Source organism: Neovison vison, chromosome 4, assembly GCF_020171115.1.
Source record: "Neovison vison isolate M4711 chromosome 4, ASM_NN_V1, whole genome shotgun sequence".
Classification (NCBI taxonomy): Eukaryota; Metazoa; Chordata; class Mammalia; order Carnivora; family Mustelidae; genus Neogale; species Neogale vison.
The window spans coordinates 36981465-37001440 of NC_058094.1; the positions used below are offsets into that span (position 1 = coordinate 36981465).

General features: G+C 41.8%; 1 protein-coding gene across 1 annotated transcript in view; it reads right to left on the minus strand.

Annotated features, from left to right (window-relative positions):
- Positions 1-5931: 5931 nt before the first annotated feature.
- The window catches only part of SPAG1 (sperm associated antigen 1), a 69720-nt gene continuing 55675 nt past the window's right edge, over positions 5932-19976 (minus strand). Inside the window, exons 15-19 of the mRNA XM_044245208.1 lie at positions 18013-18145; positions 16471-16597; positions 8771-8935; positions 7016-7387; positions 5932-6908 (exon numbers count right to left, since the gene is read on the minus strand). Coding sequence (XP_044101143.1) covers positions 6777-6908; positions 7016-7387; positions 8771-8935; positions 16471-16597; positions 18013-18145 — 929 coding nt within the window. The 3' untranslated portion in view covers positions 5932-6776. The remainder of the gene's footprint in view (positions 6909-7015; positions 7388-8770; positions 8936-16470; positions 16598-18012; positions 18146-19976) is intronic.

Here is a 19976-nt window from a genome sequence, read left to right on the forward strand (position 1 = left end):
GTCAGTTGAGTGTTCAGCTCTTAATTTCAGCTCAGGTCATGATCTTGGGGTCATGGGATTGAGCCCATGTCAGGCTCCACATTTGACACAGAGTCTGCTTGTCCCTCTCCCTCTGCTTCTCCCCCTACTCCCACTCTCTCTCTCTCTCTCAAATAATCTTAAAACAAAACAAACACACACACACAAAAAAAACACCAAAGCAGTGGTTAGAGCTATGATAGAGCTGTGCACACAGCACTTTGAGAAAATGAAGATCACTTAACTCAGCCAAGGCAGGTAAGGAAGAGCCTCTAGGAGGTGACATTTGAAATGGATTATATTGATTTATTTATTTTATTTATATTATTTATTTACTTGCAAGAAAGCATGAGCAGGGGGTTGGGGTAGAAGGAGAGGGAGAAGCAGACTCCCCACTGAACCAGAAGCCCAATGTGGGACTTAATCCCACGACCCCAGGGTCATGACCTGAGCCAACAGCAGACATGTAACCCACTGAGCCACTGAGGTGGCTGATCAAAGACATGATCAAAGACAGATTGCCCAGGTTTGAATCTGATCAACCACATGTACTATTTGTAATCAGGATTTAAGTTTTCTCTGTATCTTTTCTGTGCCATGGTTTCCTCATCTATAACAGTGTTGTTATAAGGATTAAATTACACAGCGTGTGATAAACTGTGCAGTCAAAACCACCTACAGTTGTTTAATTGAAATGTATTTGACATATTGTGTAAATGTAACACGTACATCCTGGTTTGTTACCCTTATTGTGATATTGTGATTGCCAATTTTGTGCTAGGTAGCATCTTCATCACCTATTTTTTGTGGTAGGAGTAATTAAGATCAGTCTCTTAGCAAGTTTGATGTTTATAATGTCTTGTTATCTATAACCATTAAGCCATGCATTAGATCTCTAGGACTTAGCTTATCTACTAGTTGCTAGTTTGTACACTTAAACATTTCTTCTATCCTCCCAACCTCCAGCCCCCTGGTAACTATTATTTTACTATTTTTAGGAGTTTGGCTTTAAGGTTCCACATATAAGTGATATTATACAGTATTTGTCTCTCTTTGACTTATGTCACTTAGCTGTCCTCGAGGTCTATCCATGTCACAAATGGCAGATTTCCTTATGATTGAAAATATTGCAGTGTGTGTGTGTGTGTGTGTGTGTGTGTGTGTGTGTGTGATGTCTTTTTTATCCATTCATCAGCTGACGGGCATACTGAAGTTGTTTCCTTTTCTTGGCTATTGTGAATAATGCTGCAATAAACACGAGATTGCATATATCTCTTCCATATCCTGTTTTCATTTCCTTGGGATATATACCCACAAGTGGAATTGTTGGATCATGTGGTAGTTCTATTTTTAGTGTTTTTGAGGAGCCTCCATACTGTTTTCCATAGTGGCTGCACCAATTTACATTCCCACCAGTGTACAAGGGCTCCCTTTTCTCCACATCTTCACCGGTGCTGATTTGTTGTCTTCTTGATGAGAGCCATTCTAATAGGTGTGAGGTGGCATCTCATTGTGGTTTTGATTTGCAGTTCTCTGATGATTAGTGATGTTGAGCATCTTTTCATGTACCTGTGGGCCATTTTGAGGTCTTCTTTGGGAAAAGGTCTAGTTCCTCTGCCCATTCTTTTAATCAGATTGGTTTTCGTTATTGAGTAGTATGAACTGTTTATATATTTTTACATTTATTTAACAGATTTTAATCCACTTTATTTTTCTTGTATAAAACTATGTACTGGCACAGCTGGGGCCTGGATCGGTCTGCCTTCAGCTCAGGTCATGATCCAGAAGTCCCAGGATTAAGACCCACATCAGGTTCCCTGCTCAGCAGGGAGTCCGCTTGTCCCTTTGCCTCTCACCCACTCATGCTCAAACTCTCTCAAATAAATAAAATCTTTAAATTTTTTTTTACTTCTTCCTATTCAATTGGATGCCTTTTATTTCTTTATTTTGCCCAACTGTTCTAGCTAAGATCTCCAACAATTGTATTAAGGTGATGAGAGTGGGCATCCTTGTCTTGTTCCTAATCTTAGAGGAAAGCTTTTGTTTTCCCACTGTTGAGTATGTTATATCTATATTTACCAGAGTTATGAGTCTTTAGTTTTATTGTAGGTCCTTATCTGGCTTTGATAGCCGAGTAATGCTGCCTCATAAAATCAGCCTGGAAGTGTTCCCTCCTCAATTTTTTGAGAGTTTGAGGATTGTTATCTCTTCACTCTTTGGTAGAATCCGCCAGTAAACCATCTGGTCCTGAAGTTTTCTGTCTTAGGAAGTTTTTGATTCAGTCTCTTACTGGTCTGTTCAGATTTTGTGTTTCTTCCTGATTGCCTTGGTGAGTTCTGTTTCTAGGAATTCATCGATTTCTTCAAAGATACCTAATTTGTTCGCATGTAACTATTCATGGTGTAGGTGCTTACGATCCTTATTTCCATAATGTCTCCTCGTTCATTTCTCATTTTGAGTCTTAGTCTAGTGAAGTCTTGTCTATTTCACTTATTTTTGAAAAAAGTTTTGTTGATCTTTTCTATTTTTTTTTCTGGCCTCTATTTTTGCTCTGCCTTATTTCCTTCCTTCTGCTCTCTTTGAGCTTAGTTTGTTCTTTCTATAGTCCTTTAGGTATAATGTCAGACTGTTTAGACTGTTTGAGATCTAACCTTTAATATATGCATTTACCACTATAAACCTCCCTCTCAGAACAGCTTTTGAATAGGTTTGATAAATTTTATTTCCCTTTTAATTTCTTCTTTGACCCACTGGTTGTTCAGAAGTGTTGAATTTTCACATATTTATAGATTTTTCCAGCTTTCTGCTTGTTATAGTTTCATACCATCGTGGTCAGAAAAGATGTTTGGTATGATTTCACTCTTCTTAAATTTGCTTAAGACTTGTTTTGTGTCCTATCATATAATCTATCCTGGAGAAAGTTCCTTGTGTTCCTGGGAATAATATATTGTTGATATTGGATGGAATGTTCTGTATGTTCGGTCCATTTGGTCCAAAGTATGGTTCAGTTCAAGCATTTCCTTACTGATTTTGTCTGGATGACTTCTCCATTGCTGTAAGTATGAAAGTCCTCTGCTATTATTCAGTGGTCTGTTCCTCCGTTCAGGTTTGTTAATATTTGCTTCATCTGTTTAGGTGCTCTAGTGTTGAATGCATACATATCTTTTTGCTGTACTGATCTTCATTATGTCTGAAGGCTTAACCGTTTTGGCTTAAAGTTTCTCTCTTAACATTTTGGCTTAAAGTTTGTTTTGTCTAATGTTGAGTATGGCTATCCCTGCTCTTCTGGTTTTCAAGTGCATGTAATTTCTTCTTCTTTCCCTTTACTTGGAGCCTGTGTGTGTTCTTAGAGCTGAAGTCTCTTGTGGGAAGCATATAGTTGAGTCTTACTTTTTCTATCCAGCCACTCTCTGCCTTTTGATTGGTGAATTCAGTTTACATTTAGAGTAATTATTGATATGTAGGGATTTACAACAACTTACAATTTCCGTCTTACTGATTGCTCTCTGATTGTTCTGTATTTCCGTCCCTTTTCCCCAGGTCCCTCCTCCCCCTACCCCACCCCTTCCTTTTTCCTTCCTGTTTGTTTCACCTTTGTGATTTTCCATGGTGGGTATACACCATGTTTATGTTTCCCTTTTTTAATTTCCTGTGAATCTAGATTTTTGCTTTGTGGTTAACATGAGGCTTACATAAAACATTTCATACATGGAAGAGTCCATTTTATGCTGATAGCTTATCTTCATTTGCCTATAAAAGCTCTACTCTTTTACTCCTATATTTTTATTACAATTCATCTTTTTATATTGTGTCCTGTTAGCAAATTATAGTGGTAAGTTCTTTTTAAATACTCTTCCTTTAACCTTTATACTATATAGTTAAGTGGCTAATATACTATTCTATTATAGAATTAGAGTTTTCTAAATTTATTTTTCACCTTTACCGGTGTAAAGATGTTTTCACGTCACTGATTAGCATCTTTTAATTTCAGCTTGAAGAACTCCTTTCAGCATTTCTTGCGAGGCAGACCTAGTGGTGATAAATTCCCACAGCTTTTGTCTGTTGGGCAAGTCTTTATAACTCTGGCTGGCAGTTTGTTTTTTGATACTTTGAATATGCCATTGCACTCTCTCCTGGCCTGTAGGGCCTTTTTTTGCTGAGAAATCTGCTGATAGCTTCACGGGGGTTCCTTTGTAAATTACACTCTTTTTACCCCCGGCTGCCTTTAGGATCCTGATTTTCGGTAGTTTCCTTGTAACCTGTCTGGGAGAAGGTATTTCCACATTGAGGTAATAGGGTGATCTACAAACTTGGTGAATTTGGATGTTCAATTCTTTCTCCAGATTTAGGAGAGCTTTCAATTTTTTTTTTTTTTAAATTTCTGCCACCTTTTTGTCTTCTGGATCGTGGACTATTTCAAAATTCCTATCTGCTAAGTCATTTATTCTGTCTTCCACCTGCTCTATTCTACTGCAGAGGCTATTGTGTTCATTTCATTCACTGAATTCAACTCCAGAATTTAGTTATGTTTTTTTCTCTCTGATAAATCATTTTGTTTGGGACGCCTGGGTGGCTGAGTCAGTTGAGCATCTGACTCTTGGTTTCAACTTGGGTCATGATCTCAGGGTTCTGGGATCAAGCCCTGCTTTGGGTTCCCTTGTCAGTGAGGAGTCGGCTTCGCCCTGCCCTCTGCTCCCTCACCCCTGCTTATGCACATTCTCTAAAATCATTTTTTACAGAAGTATGTATTATTGTATGTAGCTGCCTTCCTAATTGTATGTATTTTCCTTCCTAATATCATTGTTTTCTTAGTAACTAGTTGTGTCCTTCAAAAGTTATTCTGAATTCATCAGCTAGATTCGCAATATTGTGTGCCTTTAAGCTGGATTGTTGAATTATTGAGATCTTTTGGGGGTGAAAGTTTTGATTTTTGTGTTTGTGGATTTGCATTGCTATTCTCCCATTTCAAGTAGCAGCCGGCTCCTGAGCCTTTACTGATGACCTTCTGACGGGAGTGCTGCTCCCAGGCCCTGCTACCTTGACTTTTCAGCCACTCCACTCTTCTTGCTCCCTCTAGTGGCAGAATTCTTAAAACTTTTATCTTTTCTTATAACTCACCAGGCTGGCTGCTCGACACCTGTTTTCCGGAAGGTGGCGCTATAGCTCCAAGACTCCAGTTGGCGATTCCTTCCTTGCCCACAGACCCTGGTCCGTTTTTCTGAGAACACTCTGATCACCACACCTGTTCCCACTGCCCCATCAGGAGCGTGCACGGGCACCCAGCCACATAGTGGGAGCTGCTGTGAGTTTAGCACTTGGGGCTGTGGGGGTGCCTGTGGAACCAGTGGGGCAATGTGGTTGGGAGATCCTTGAGTGGGATACTTCCAGAGGTATATGGGCAGACTTCCTGCTGAAGTCTTGAAGCAGTTTGCAGCAACTGCGTTCTTTGAATGCGCTTTGATATTCTTATCTGCTTCCTTCCCTTCACTTCCCTTCCCCTCACAGTCATGGAGGTCCCACTGCAGTACCCTGGCTGCTGCTGGAGACAAATGGGATTTCTCCCGCCATGACCCACACAACAGGCACTCACTGCTTTGCACCTCCTCTGAAGGAGAGGTCTGCCACCACCAGACGGCTTATGCAGCTAGGTGCTGGGTATGTAACTGTGGACAAAAGAGAAGGTTTCCTTTTAAGTTCTCTGAAGTTTACTAAAACTTTGCTTTGCCTGAAGACTAGAGTCACAGATTTTCATTAATGAACAAAGAACAGTTAAAAAATGCCAGAGCTTGAAAATTATCATTTACCCACAGTGATTCTTAAAAATTCTGTAATTCTAAAGATCTGATACTGAATATGAAAAGAGAACTGACTCTAACAACTACAGGAATAAATGACAGTACATTGATACAGACCTGAATGTTTTATTTTAAGAAATGCCTTTACTTTGACCAAGTTAACAAAGGAATTTTCAATATGATAAGATCTCTTCACTTCAAGGGAATAAATATGGTCATGCTTAAAGGAGGAGGAAAAGGGACATTTAAACTTGGGGGAAAATGTGGAGGTGACAAAATGCAGGCTTAGTCTGCTTTTTATACAGTAGTGATTTTGTTATTTACATAAGCAAGATATTTAATTTAAAATCTAGTAAAAAGTAGTAGAAATTTTTGCCAATTTTTGTTCTGAATGTTTCCATGTTAAGAAAAAAATAAGTTCCTCTTAAAGCTCTTAAATTAATAATCACTATTAATCATTTATTATAAGACTTAAGTGTTGCGTTTCACTCTAGCTTACTGTAATATACAATTAGTACAAAAGGGATTTATATATATATATCATAGCAGGAAATAAAGGTAATATAATAATCACTGTTAATGATTTTTAAAGAAATACATTTCTATCACACTTTAGAGGAATCCTTCATAGTCCAAAGAAATGTAATTCAACTCAAATTTTCAATGAGAGTAATTAAAAGAAAATGTGTACTATAAATTAAAATGTACTTTAAACAAGTTCCAAATATAATTGCTAAATATAAAGATGTTAGCTCTTGGTACATAAGAAAATATTTACAACTGATAAAAGCATATTGTAGAATATACATGTTCTATGTATAAAAATAAGTAAAATACTTTATACTCCAGATCAAAGGATCTTTTCTAAACCAGGTTTCATCCATGCAACTCTATTACAATACCATCCCACTAGCATTACTGAAACACATACATGCATGGAAGAAATCTAACAATAGTCTTGACTTAAAGCTCATAGTTCCTTTTTAGGGCCTGTACATCTTCTAAAGTAAAATGCTTGTTAGGTGTGTCTGAGAGGTCATCAAAGAGCTGTTCAATTTGCTCCTTTTGGCCCTTGCTAATTAGTGTCAACATCATCTGGAAGAAAGAGAAAAACTTATTAGCTTAATTAAGAAAAATGAACATTTTTGAGTTACAGAAACCCTGGAAGAAAATCAGGTATTATTAAGTTATTTTGCACTTACCTTGAACCTCTCTGCTTTACTCAGATATAAAAGATGCTGATACACCAATGAGGGATCTTTACCAATAAGATTATTTTTCAGAGACTGAATAAGGAAGAGAAATGTATCCCCTTCAAGTTTGTTACTCAACAACACTGGCAAATCTTTCGGTTCAGTGATGGTTAAAAGGTATGCACAGGCTTCTTTATCGTTCCGCATAGTGATAGCGTTTATAACCTGACCAAACTCGTAGGCGTTGTTAGGCTTGGTGATGGGTAGTTTTTCATAGAATTCTGGTGGCCCATTGGTTGTGTCCCCATTCTCAGAGACAGGGCAGTCAGTGGAGAGCTCCTCCGAGGTCCTTCCAGGCTCCTCTTCCTGGCCTTCGCTCACCTTCATGAAGGAAAAAAATGAAACCGTGACATAACAGCCACTGCACACATCCCAAGATACAATTATGAGAAGGGAAGGAGCTGGAAAACACTAGTAAGCTATATTTTAGTCAAATTCTAAGTGAAAAGTGTGTAATTTATAATAGTAAAATATACTCATTTTAGGAAAAAGTTTTAAATATCCATTCATGAAAGTATTTTAAAATTTTTTTATAGTTTTCCATGAAAGAAGACCCATAACAACTTTACCTTTTTCATGATAAATTTTACACTTAATTATTTTCTTACATTTAACAGAGACATGAACATGAGACTTTTTTCTTTCCTCCTTAGAGGGAAAATATTTCTGGTTTCTCTCACTTTTTGGCTTTTACTCTATAATGGAAATATAAGGTGATAAATGGGATGATATCAGCATTCGTGAATACACAAGAATTCAGGAACTCGGGGCGCCTGGGTGGCTCAGTGGGTTGGGCCGCTGCCTTCGGCTCAGGTCATGATCTCAGGGTCCTGGGATCGAGTCCCGCATCGGGCTCTCTGCTCAACAGGGATCCTGCTTCCGCCTCTCTCTCTGCCTGCCTCTCTGCCTACTTGTGATCTCTCTCTGTCAAATAAATAAATAAAATCTTTAAAAAAAAAAAAGAATTCAGGAACTGACTTTTTCTGGGTGGAGCGTGCACGTGAGCACACACATGGCAGGGAGGAGAGCAGCAGAGGGAGAGAGAATCCTAAGGCAGGCTCCACGATGGGCTCAGAGGCTGATGCAGGGCTTGATATCACAACCCTGAGATCATGACCTGAGCCAAAATCAAGAGGGAGACACTTAACCACTGAGTCACCCAGGTGCCCCATGAGCTGACATTCTTCGACAAAGGCAAAGCAAAAAGCTAGAGCACAAGAAACTGAGTTTGATTCAGGAGTGACTGTCCAAGACCTCTGATGAGGCCAGTCCTGTTTCCAAGTGCTAACAAGGCCTAAATCAATCTAAAAATCCCTATTGGGTATGGCAAGGCCACTGACATTTTCAGGATTTCAGTCCTATCAGGATTCTCCAGGTCTACCCGGAAGCAAAGTTCAAAGGCTACAGGTCCCCAGAGCAATCCGGGTGGAAAACCACGCAAACTGTAGGCCAGAGTAGGGGGAAGGCAGAGAAAGGAGGAACTGCAGTAATGCAGAATCCCAATACCCTCCGTGGACCCAAGCTGGGAAATACAATGGCTAATTATAGCAACGGAAAATTCTGTCTCCGTAACTGGTTAAAATTTCTTCATTGGAGATCAGAATAAAAACAAAACTGAGGACATTTTTTGTTGAACTCCTAGGAACCTGACTTTAGAATCCAATATAAAATCCCCCGAGAGTACTTTCAAAGATTATCAAATACCTCTTGAATCTCAATTTTCCTTCTCTCCTTTTCTTTGTTGAATGATGTTGTATTGTCCTTAATGTTAAGGAATCTGGTTACTTCTTCCAGTTCCATCTTTGCCTCAATAATACTTGAATCTAGTAGAAGAACTTTATTGAGATCGTTTAAACTTTTCTGATAATCCTGAAAGGAGGAAGGCAGAGAAAATCATTTTCATTATGGAGCACAGATGAGCTCAAGTGAGAGTGAGAATGATTAAGCTGAGTAGCAGAACGTGTGCAGGGATTCCCTTTAGTAGCCGGAGGATAATGTCAGGCCCACACAGTAGTCTTGAACTAAAATATTAACACCCGTAACACAGAACATCCTTCAGAGAAGAGCGAGCACAGAATCTGGAGCTGGAAGACTCAAGTTCAATTTGGGGTCACCACAACCTTCACAGTCCTTGGTATCCGAGAGGCATGTGTTGTCTGCTGAGTGCAGTGAGTGGAAGAATGAAGAACCTCAGGTTAGCAACTACTAATTAAGAAACTGGAACAAAAAAAAAAAAAAAAAGAAACTGGAACAAAATCCTACTTCATCTTTTGAGTTTCCGTTTTCTCATCTTTAAGGATAACAAAAGCTTATCTACTCTGGTTTTCACAAGGCTTGTACCAAGGATAAATGAATTAATAAGGAAAACTTTAAACCTATGTAAAGGCTGCCCAGATGTCACTTGTCACATAATACTCTGCACTGTCAAACCCTTCAAAGTCGTATGCCATTCCAGCGGCTGGCAGCAACATTTGTTCTTCCAGAGAGTCAGACAACACACTGGAAAGGCTGACGGAAAAGAAAAGGAGATCTAAGCTTAACAAAACATAGCAAAGAATCTGGTAGTAGACATAGATACCACAAAATCACAGTCTGATGTGACAGGCCATTTAAGAATTAGAGACTAGACCAATGTTTTGATTAAACCAAAATTAATTCTGTAAGGAGGCAAAGAATTCAGTGATGTGTAACCTCCCTAAGTAGGGAGCACTCGCTGCCTCGGCGAGTGCTTATAGGGCGTTCCTGGGGCGCTCGCCGTCAGGCCGCATCCCTCCCCCCTCCACCCAGCAGGACACAAGAGCAAAAGTGACCTGTTTAAACAGATAAATGTAGATCTGCTCTCATTCAGTAAAAAAGGTAAATTATTTACAAACCATAGTCCATCACATTCTATTAGTCACAAACCACATACCTCTGTGCCACAACAGTGCAGCTGGAACCGACTACAGAAAAACAAAAACAAACTGTATTTCGAGCCAAAGTGTTCATCCTAGGAACCATACTGGAAGGCAAGGAAGAGGGGCAACGGGGCAAGCTAAGGTCATAGTAACTATTAACTCTTACCATTCTCTGCATTTAGTATTAGTTTACCCCCAATAGCCCTATACATACTAACTGCTATCCCCATTTTTTAAAAATATTTTATTTATTTATTTGACAGAGAGATCACAAGTAGGCAGAGAGGCAGGCAGAGAGAGAGAGAGAGAGGAGGGGAAGCAGGCTCCCTGCTGAGCAGAGAGCCCGATGCGATGCGGGGCTCTATCCCAGAACCCTGGGATCATGACCTGAGCTGAAGGCAGAGGCTTAACCCACTGAGCCACCCAGGCGCCCCTGCTATCCCCATTTTAAAGATAAGGAAACTGAGGCACAGAGAATCCTTGGGACGATCACAGCAGCAATGCCCACCAAGCGAATGAGAACACAGCTGTGGAATCCCAGTGAGAAGCCTGGAAAGAGATTTGTACACTATGGCCTTGGAAATGGAAGAAGTCCCACATCACAGGGGACTTCAACTTACTCACATTTTTGTTTTGTATTTAAGAAAAATCTGTGCCAAAAGAGCGATCTGTCTGGAAGAGACTTAAGAGAACATGAAATGACACTTTGCTAAGAGTTGCAACAGGGGCAAATAAATGTAAAGAGAGAACGAGAGAGAAGAGTGAGGAGTCCCCTGCCAGATCCCAAGAATGGTCAGGCAGCTACGGCCCCTGTGGAAGCTTCTGTCTTAGAAAGGGAAACAATTTTTTAAAACGTAAACAAATGAATCAAGTATGGATTACCACTAATGCAATTAAGAAAGCCAAGGTTTTCCATGGATCCTAATAAGGGGGAAGGAGTCTCCTTTTGATACACTTGTCAGGAACACAAGCCCTGGAGAGAGACAGCCATGCGGCAGAGGGAAGAGCAGAGCCTACACAGAGCAAGTGTGACTCCAGTAAAAAGAAGGAAAAGTTGAAGTCGCTAATTACCTCATTAGGCCTTAAAGAAAAAAAGTATAATCCCCCATGTTTACGTAAATATATACTATTAATAGGTGTGCTTCAACTGTAGTAACAATTCCGTTACCGTCTGCCAGTCTGGGCCTTACAGCACAGCCCAGTTAATGGGTGCAAATTCCCTAAGGCGACACTACGGGCTCTTCACCGCTGCGAGCCACAGTCTAGCACATGAGCGGCACTCGAGCAAGAAAGTCTGAGACAAATACCACCGGACTTGACTCACATGTGAAGCTTACGAAACAAAACAAATGAACACGGGGGAGAAAGAAGGGGCGAACCAAGAAACAGACTCTTCTACAGAGAACTGCTCCATCAGGAGGGGAGGTGGGGCAGAGGGAGGGGCGCCTGTTGGGATGAGTGCTGAGTCCCCGAATTCTCCACCGGAAACGACTAGTGCACTGTATGGTAACTGGAATTGATACAAAAATTTGGAAGAAAAAAAAGATTTTAAGTGAAAGCCCTACGATTTTCAAAGTTGCACACAGTTAAAGTCATCTAGAAAACAAAAGATCTAAGAAAGCGGGCGCTGGGCTGGGAACTAGCGGCAGGGCACTGGGAGCCTCCTCGCCACAGACACATGAAGTGGATCCGGATCCGGCTGTGGGTCCTGATGCATTTTATAGGCAGCTGTCGCCTTTGAGGATCCTGAAATTGTATTTGCTCGGCACATAACTTCAATGACAGGATATATAAATGAAGCTACAAAAACTTAAACCAGAAAAACCAACTGCCAGCCTCAGAACCTAGTGGGATAGGATTACTCCAATTTGGGATTATCTTTCTGCATAATACAATTTCTAGAATTCATGCCAAAGAGGTATAGAAGGTCTTTCATTAAGTACGCCTTCTGCCTTTACGTCAGGGCAACATGCTCCAAGAACCAGCAGCCAGCATGAGGGAAACCTGCTTTCAGTCTGGGCACACCCACGAGTCGCAGATCTACCCTTGCCGGCTCAAATCCACACAACTCCGAAAAAGCGGAGGGAATTTTGAAGCAGCCTCTCTTACTTCAGGGTGCCACACACCAGCAAAGAAACTTTACATGAGGTTTAGGAAGGAGCGTGTTGCTAACAGAAGGGGTGGGGGCGCGGGGGTCAGGTCACAAGGGGAGCCAGGGGGCTGCCGGGTGGACAGTAAAGGCCCCCACGTGCAGGGAACGTGGCGCAGCCAGCCCCGCGTGGACGGAGGCTCCCATGCTCAGGACCCGATTACATGTGTTCACTCGGCTCTGGATCTGTGTCCTTTACAACATCCCTGAGAACAGGCTGGGCACCCCCTCCCTTTCCCGCCCACCTCCGCCCCCGCCCGTCGTGTTCCCGCAGCGCAAGGGCAGCTGGAGCACCACCTCAGTGGCTCTAGGATCTAGAAAACAGAAAAGTCTGGGCCCTGGATGTGCACAGCTTGGACTCATTGGCTATATTACGTAGAAAAAGGGCTGTCCTCTCCCAGCAAAACCCAGGTTTTACAGAAGATATTTTTAGATATTTCCCTGTCAGTGATGAGTGATGGGCATGGAACTGAAAGAATTCTCTCAAACTCAGTAAGGTTAAACTGAACTACCCCTCTCCCTCCTCCTGAACACCCCCATTATTGCACTGTACACTCAATCCCCAAGCCAGGAAGCAGGGAGCTACCCACTTTGCTCCTTCCCGGGGACAAGTTACTCTCAGGTGTTTACCTTTAAACACCTTTGAATTAGCCCCTCACTTCCTGCTACGGGCTAACCTGTGTCCCCCTGAAAATTCCTCTGCTGGGAGGCTTCACCCACAGCACTTCAGAATGTACCACATTCTGAAGAGACAGATTCTTTGAAGAAGTAATCAAGTAATCAAGTTACGATCAGGTCGTCAGGGTGGACCCTAATCCAGCAGGACAAGTGTCCTTACTAGAAGAGGAAACTGGCAGACAGATGTGTACAGAGAGACGACAAAGTGAAGACCCGGGGAGGAGACAGCCATCCACAAGCCAAAGACAGCGGCCAAGAATGCATCCTTCCCTCACAGCCCTCAGAAAGAGCCATCCCGGCTGACAACTTAATCTTAAAATTAAGAACTCTAAGAACCATAAGAAAACACATTTCTGTCGTTTAAGCCACGATGTGTGTGGTACTTTTTGTTATGGAAGTTCCGGGCAAACTAATACTCTTCTCTCTTCCCTCGGCTATTTGTTACCTTCCTTCAGGCAGCGGCTTCTTACCTCGGCCGCTTCTAACCAACCTCCCTACTCCATGCTGGGCCCCCAGTGATCCAGCTTTGGCGCTGAGGCCCAATCTGACTCTTCAAGCCCCCTTCGTCCTCAGGGGTTCCCACCACCTTCAGCATCAAGCCTGTCCACCACAGCGAGACCTCCCAGGCCCTTCATGATCCGACCATCTCGCCCCATCCCATTCCCACCTGCACCTGGCCTCTCGCTGTACCAGTTCATGTACAACTTCGTAAAAAATGTGGGCAGGAATAATCACAGCACCTTTATTCTTAACAGCCCCAGAATGGAAACATCTAAAAGTAATTAACTGGTAAATATGTGTAAAAAAAAAATTATGGTATATTCAGTAATAAAACTCAGTAATAAAAAGAAACAATTCCTGGTACAGAGTATAGGTAACTCAAACACTATGCTGAGTTAAAAAAAAAAAAAAAGCCAAAGAATACAGTACATTCTATACAATTATACTGTTACTGCCAAAAAGAAGCAAAACTAATCTACAGTGATAGAAACTAGATGAATGGCTACCTGGGGGTGGGCGTGGAAGGAGGGAAATAAAGGAAAATGGGCACAGGGAACTTTCTGGAAAGATGTGAATGTTATTTACCTTGACTGGAGTGGTGGCTACATGGGGATATATACATTATTCAAAAATCAAAAACTAAATTAAGAAAATTCTACTTACAACTGTATCAAAAAGAATAAAATATCTCAATAAATTTAACCAAAAAGGTGAAAGATTTGTACATACTATATATAGTGAAAATTGTAAGACACTGATGAAAGAAACCAGAAATGACAGAAATTAATGGGAAGACAGTTCATGCTCATGGGTGGAAAAATTAATACTGTTAAAATGTTTATACTACATGAAGCATCTACAGATTCAATGCAATCCCTATTCAAAATTCCAATGGCCGTTTTCACAGAAATAAAACAAACAATCCTAAAACTCATATGAACCTGGCAACACCCCAAATAGCCAAGCAATCTTGAAAAGGAACAAAGTCGAAGGCATCACAATTCCTGGTTTCGAGCTATATTAAAAAACTATAGTAATCTAAACAGTAGAGTACCAGCATAAAAACAAACACAGAGATCAATAAAACAGAATAGAGAGCCCAGAAATAAACCCATGCATATGTGGTCAATTAATTTATGACAAAGGGATCAAGAATTCTCACGGGAAAGGACAGTCTTCAATAAGCGGTGTTGGGAAAACTGGACCACTCTCTTATACTGTACAGAAACAGCAACACAAAATGGGTTAAATCTGAACATAAGACTTAAAACCATAAAAGTCTTAGAAGAAAACCTAGGCACTGGTCTTGGGTTTTGGATTTGACACCAAAAGCATAGGTAACAAAATCAACAAGTCGGACACACCAAACTAAAAAGCTTCTGCACAGTGAAGGAAACCATCAACAAAATGAAAAAACTACCAAGTAGGAGAAAATATTTGCAAATCACATATCTGATAAGTGGTTAATATCCAAAATACACAAACAACTCCTACAACTCAGTACCAAAAAAAGAATTCGGTTAGTAAAAGAGCAGAGGAACCGAACAGATATTTCTCCAAAGATGACACACAGATGGGCAACACGTACATGAAAAGATGCTCAACATCACTGACCATCAGGGAACTGCAAATCAAAGCCACAATGAGGTGTCACCTCACACCTGTCAGAATGGCTAAACTCAACAAAAAAGAAACAACGGGTGTTACTGAAGATGTGTAGAAAGGGGAACCCTTGTGCACTGGTGGGAATGTATGTTGGTGTGGTTATTACAGGAAACAGCATGGAGGCTCCTCAAAAAACGAAAAATAGAACTACCATCTGATCCAGCAATCCCAGCTCGGGGTATTTATCTGAAGGAAACGAAAATACTAAATCGAAAAGATCCCAGCACTCCCATGGTCACTGCAGCAATATTTACAACAGCCAAGATGTGGAAACCACCTAAGTGCTCATCAGTAAATGAATGGATAAAGAAAATGCAGTGTACCTACACAATGGAGGATTATTCAGTTAAACAGAAGGAAATCCTACCATTTGCAACAACATGGATGGATCCTGAGGGCATATGCTAAGTGAAGTAAGTCAGAGAAAGGCAATTACTGCATGACTTCACTTGTACAAGAAATACAGGGAAAAAACAGAAAACAAAAACAAAACTGAATTCACAGATACAAAGAACAAACTGGTCATTGTCAGAGGCAAGGCAGGGGGTGCGGAGTGGGTGAAATGGGTCCAAACCTCCCATTAAAATATTAAGTCATGGGGACATACAATAATGTACTGCACAGTGACAACAGTTAACAACAGTTATAACAACAGTACTGTAAATGAAAGTTGCTACAACAGAAGAACTTTAAAAGTCCTCATTACAAGAAAAAACAATGGTAATGATGTGCGCAGGTGAGCTGCTAACCAGACTTACCGTGGTGAGCATTTTGCAAATCGATCACTACTCTGTATACCCAAACAAATACCATGCTACATGTCAATTATACCTCAATTTAAAAAAATCTCTGACAGGCTTACAACATGTGAACTGCACTGTATTAGACCCTAAAAACATTGGTTTTAAAGAAATACCATAATTTCAAGAAATGCCAGAGCCCCCTATGTTCTAATTTTTCCTTGTGATGTCATTTTCTACAAACATGAACATTCATTCAAATAGTTCCACACAGAAGAATCAGCCTAAGTAAAAGCGTAACCATACAATACTTCCTCTGGAAATAAGGATGTGGTTCTCTATCACTCTGCAGTCACACTGATGACCATGAGCCTCCCAATCTCCACTATGTCGCTACCAACTTCCACTGAGTCCATCAATCTTCCATTCCAACGCCTTCCTCCTACCCCCATAGACAACCCCAAATCTTTGGTGGAAGAACCAGTGACACCGCAGGTTGCCTTCAGTGATTCAATCTTCCTATCCCTTCAAGTAGACCTATGATAACTAAAAAAATTCCTTAGAAAATCAGGAAATAAATCCTCATTTTTGAGCTGGAAGGAAATCTTAGAAATTACCTAGTTCTACATTAATGGTAAGGGAAATGTGAAGTCTCTTCCAAGGTTGTAAGCCTGATTAGCACAGAACCAGGATTAAATCCAGGATTTATGCTCATAAAATCCACATGCTATTGTCAGAGCTGCAATTTACAGATGAAAATGAAGCTTTCCTCACCTTGAGTCCTTTATGAGCCAGAGCCCGTCTATAGCACGCTTTCACGTTCCCATCATCGATCTGAAGTGCCCGATCACAGTCCTGCTTTGCCTCTTCAAACTGGCACAGTTTCAAGTAACAGAGAGCTCTGGTAGAACGTAATTATGAAAGTAATGATGCGTTATGAAGAGCAAAAACAACGTATCTGGGAATTCAGACAGCTCATAAAAATCAGAACATAGCTCAGTTTCAACCCCACAGCTGTCTCACAGAACCCTAACATTTTACTCCGACCGTGGCATTTTCATGCAATACACGTAATTACGGCATTGGGGATAGAACTGCCAACGAAATACAGTCCGGGCCCCTCAGGGAGGCTACAGTCTAGTGGAAGAGAGAAACAAGTAAATCGTGCAAACACACTAACGTCAAAACAGGATGCTCTGGGAGCACACAGCTGAGAATCTCACTGGATCTGGTGGGGCTGAGTGAGGCAAGGGCAGGAGTCCTCAGGGAACAATTCCCAGAAGAAGTTACATTCAAATTGAATTCCAGAGTATGAAGTGAGAATTATTCAGTGCCAAGGCACTGGGCTGAGAATTCAGATGTAGGACGGGAGAGTGGTGGCCACGGGCCCAACAATAGCAGAGTCGCACAGTCAGAGTGAGTGAGTGAGAGAGAGAGAGTGAGAGAGAGAGAGAGAGAGAGAGAGAGAGCGTGCGCATGCGCAAGCAGTGCTCTTGATGGGCTAAGAAAAGTGCCATATGGCTGGGTGCAGGGGTGAGGTAGAAGGGAGGCCAGGCCAGATGGTGAAGGGTCCCGTAAGTCATGGAAAGAAGGCTGAGCTTTCTCCTGAGCTTCAAGGAAGTCCACCGATGGGTTCTCCAACAGCGGCTAACATGTTTACCGGGTTTTAGAATGATGGCTCCAGCTGCAGCCTGGAGAACGAGACGGAGGGAAGACGACATGCAGGGTGCTACGGAGGGCGCTGCACACATGTAGGAGGAGACGTGGTGGCCCAGGACAGCGGCAATGGTGAGGGCGGAGAGAAAGGCTCCCACCAAGGAATTTGGGACGAGGACATCCGAGCTTGCCCACAGCCCGGCAGAGGGAGGAGTCAGTCAGGAGTGCCGACAGGAGTGGACTGCTCAGGTCTGGAGACCAAGGGGAGGTGGAGGGGGGCAGGGGTTCCCACGGAAAGGTGGTAGCGGGACTGCGGAGAAGATGGACTGGCTCAGGGAGCATGCAGAGTGAAACAGGGATCTACACCTCAGAAGCCTGAGAAGGGCAGGGGAAGGCAGGCCGGTGGAGGGAGGAGAGCACAGCTGGGCGGTGAGCTGTCTGCACTGATGCCCAAAGGAGAGACGGTTTCAGGCCCAACTGAGCGGCTGCAAGTGCCCCCCAGCCCGCGCACCGCGGCTGTCAGTCTCTCTGAAAAACGCTCACTTATGCTATATAAATTCTCAAAATGATGGGAAAAAAAATACTTTGGCAATTAATTTGTCTGTATTTTTTAACCAAAAAAATTAACATAAGAAATACATAAAGTTACAAAGAACTTGCCTGTTTGTATAAATGGCACATTCCTTGTTGTTAATCTTTAAGCATTCACTGTATTTATTAAGGGCATCTTTATAGTTTTTGTCCTTTACACATTGATTTCCTTCTTCTTTAAGGGTTTTAAACATTTTTTCATCTATGGGACACCCCCCAAGGGGGAAAAGAAAAGAAGGATTCACATAAGCACCTCCACAACATCTTCAGTGCATATGTAAGCAGATATTCTCTTGCAAGTTAACCTGACCACAAACTATGCAGAGCTGAAGTTGAAGTGGAATGAAACTTTGTATACAAATTAAAAAGACAAACTGACTGTAAGTAAAAATCATACAATTACAGCAATATTTTTTTCAAATTGGAAAATAAAACCTAAGTAATCACATCACTTTAGCCATATTGGTATGTCTTCTCTACTGGAGATACAAACATATACAGTGTTTGGTTTAGTAACTATTTCACAAAAAATGCACAAACGGGGACGCCTGGGTGGCTCAGTTGGTTAAGCAGCTGCCTTCGGCTCAGGTCATGATCCCAGGGTCCTGGGATCGAGTCCCACATCGGGCTCCTTGCTCGGCAGGGAGCCTGCTTCTCCCTCTGCCTCTGCCTGCCTCTTTGTCTGCCTGTGCTCGCTCTCTCTCCCTCTGTCTCTGGCAAATAAATAAATAAAATCTTTAAAAAAAAAATGCACAAACGAACCTGTTCACAGCTGAGATGGACGTCTGTCCAGTACCCCATCTCCTTGGAAAAACCACACCACACCTCCCTCGTTCTCCATCCTGCAGTTTAGGTGAAGCGAGCCCTACCCTAGCCCAGTTCTTTGGAGTAATCTTTGTGTTACCATCAGCACATTATACTTCCTTGGCCACAATAATCTAACTCATCAAGGACGGGCCTATGAAAGCCAATAAGCTACAACCAGATTTTTGTGGTCGCTTCTGGTATCACTTGCTCTTTCTCCTAGAATATGAGAAGAGGAGCTACCCTGCCATCTGGTGATTACAAGGGGAGACTCTGTATTTCTAAGATGGGGTCAAAAAAAGGCAAGAAAGAGGCCAAGACGGAGAGCTAAAGAAGAACCTCTGATTCCTGAATCCAGCCATCCATGCAGCTACTCTACCTGCGGACGTTTCCACGATAGGAGCCAACAGACCACCATTTTCCCTTATACCATAAAAGGCTGGGTTTTCCGTGATCTGCAGTGAAAGAGTCCCAACTATTACCATTTCCTGCCTTGCTCTCCTGCAGTGACCATGGCCAACTCTGCTTAGAGTTCATCTCCCCTTCCTAATGGTGCCTTTATGTCCACTCAGCTATCACCCCCCTCCTACTCAACTCAGGGGCTCAGGAGAAGCTGACCCCACCCATCAGGAACACAGGCCTCAGCCAATCGGGGCACGGCATATTCTTGTCATACAGACGGCTCAGGAATGGGCACGTGACCCATTAAACAGGTACCAACAGAAAAGGAGTCAAGAAAGTAACAGCATAGATAAAAAAGCTAGGGCTTGGTTACCCTACCCAAAAAGCTAGGGTAACATAGTTTCTCACTTTTAAATTAATGCCACCCAAAGCAGTGGTGTCTCTCTCCCTTTGGACATTCACGGACCTGTACCCACGAAGCCTACAACTGCTAAGGTTCTATTATTTTCAGTCAGGACTGGAGCCCTGATGAACCTTCAGTTACATGAGCCAAGATATTCCTTATGGTTTAAGTCAATAGATTTTCTGTACTTGCAACAAAAGTTTTCTATGACACATAAAGTACGAAAACCTGAAGTTTTAAACCTATGTAATGAAATCTACCTAATGGAGTAACTTGAAAGAAAATCAGAATCCATAAATTAAAATTTCAAATATACCTTTAAATTTCCAATCTAAACATCTTGATATCCAAAACTTTTAGTATAAACTTGGAATATAAACAATAATCTTATTTGTCCCCAGCACAAGGGCATAAAATAGTAACT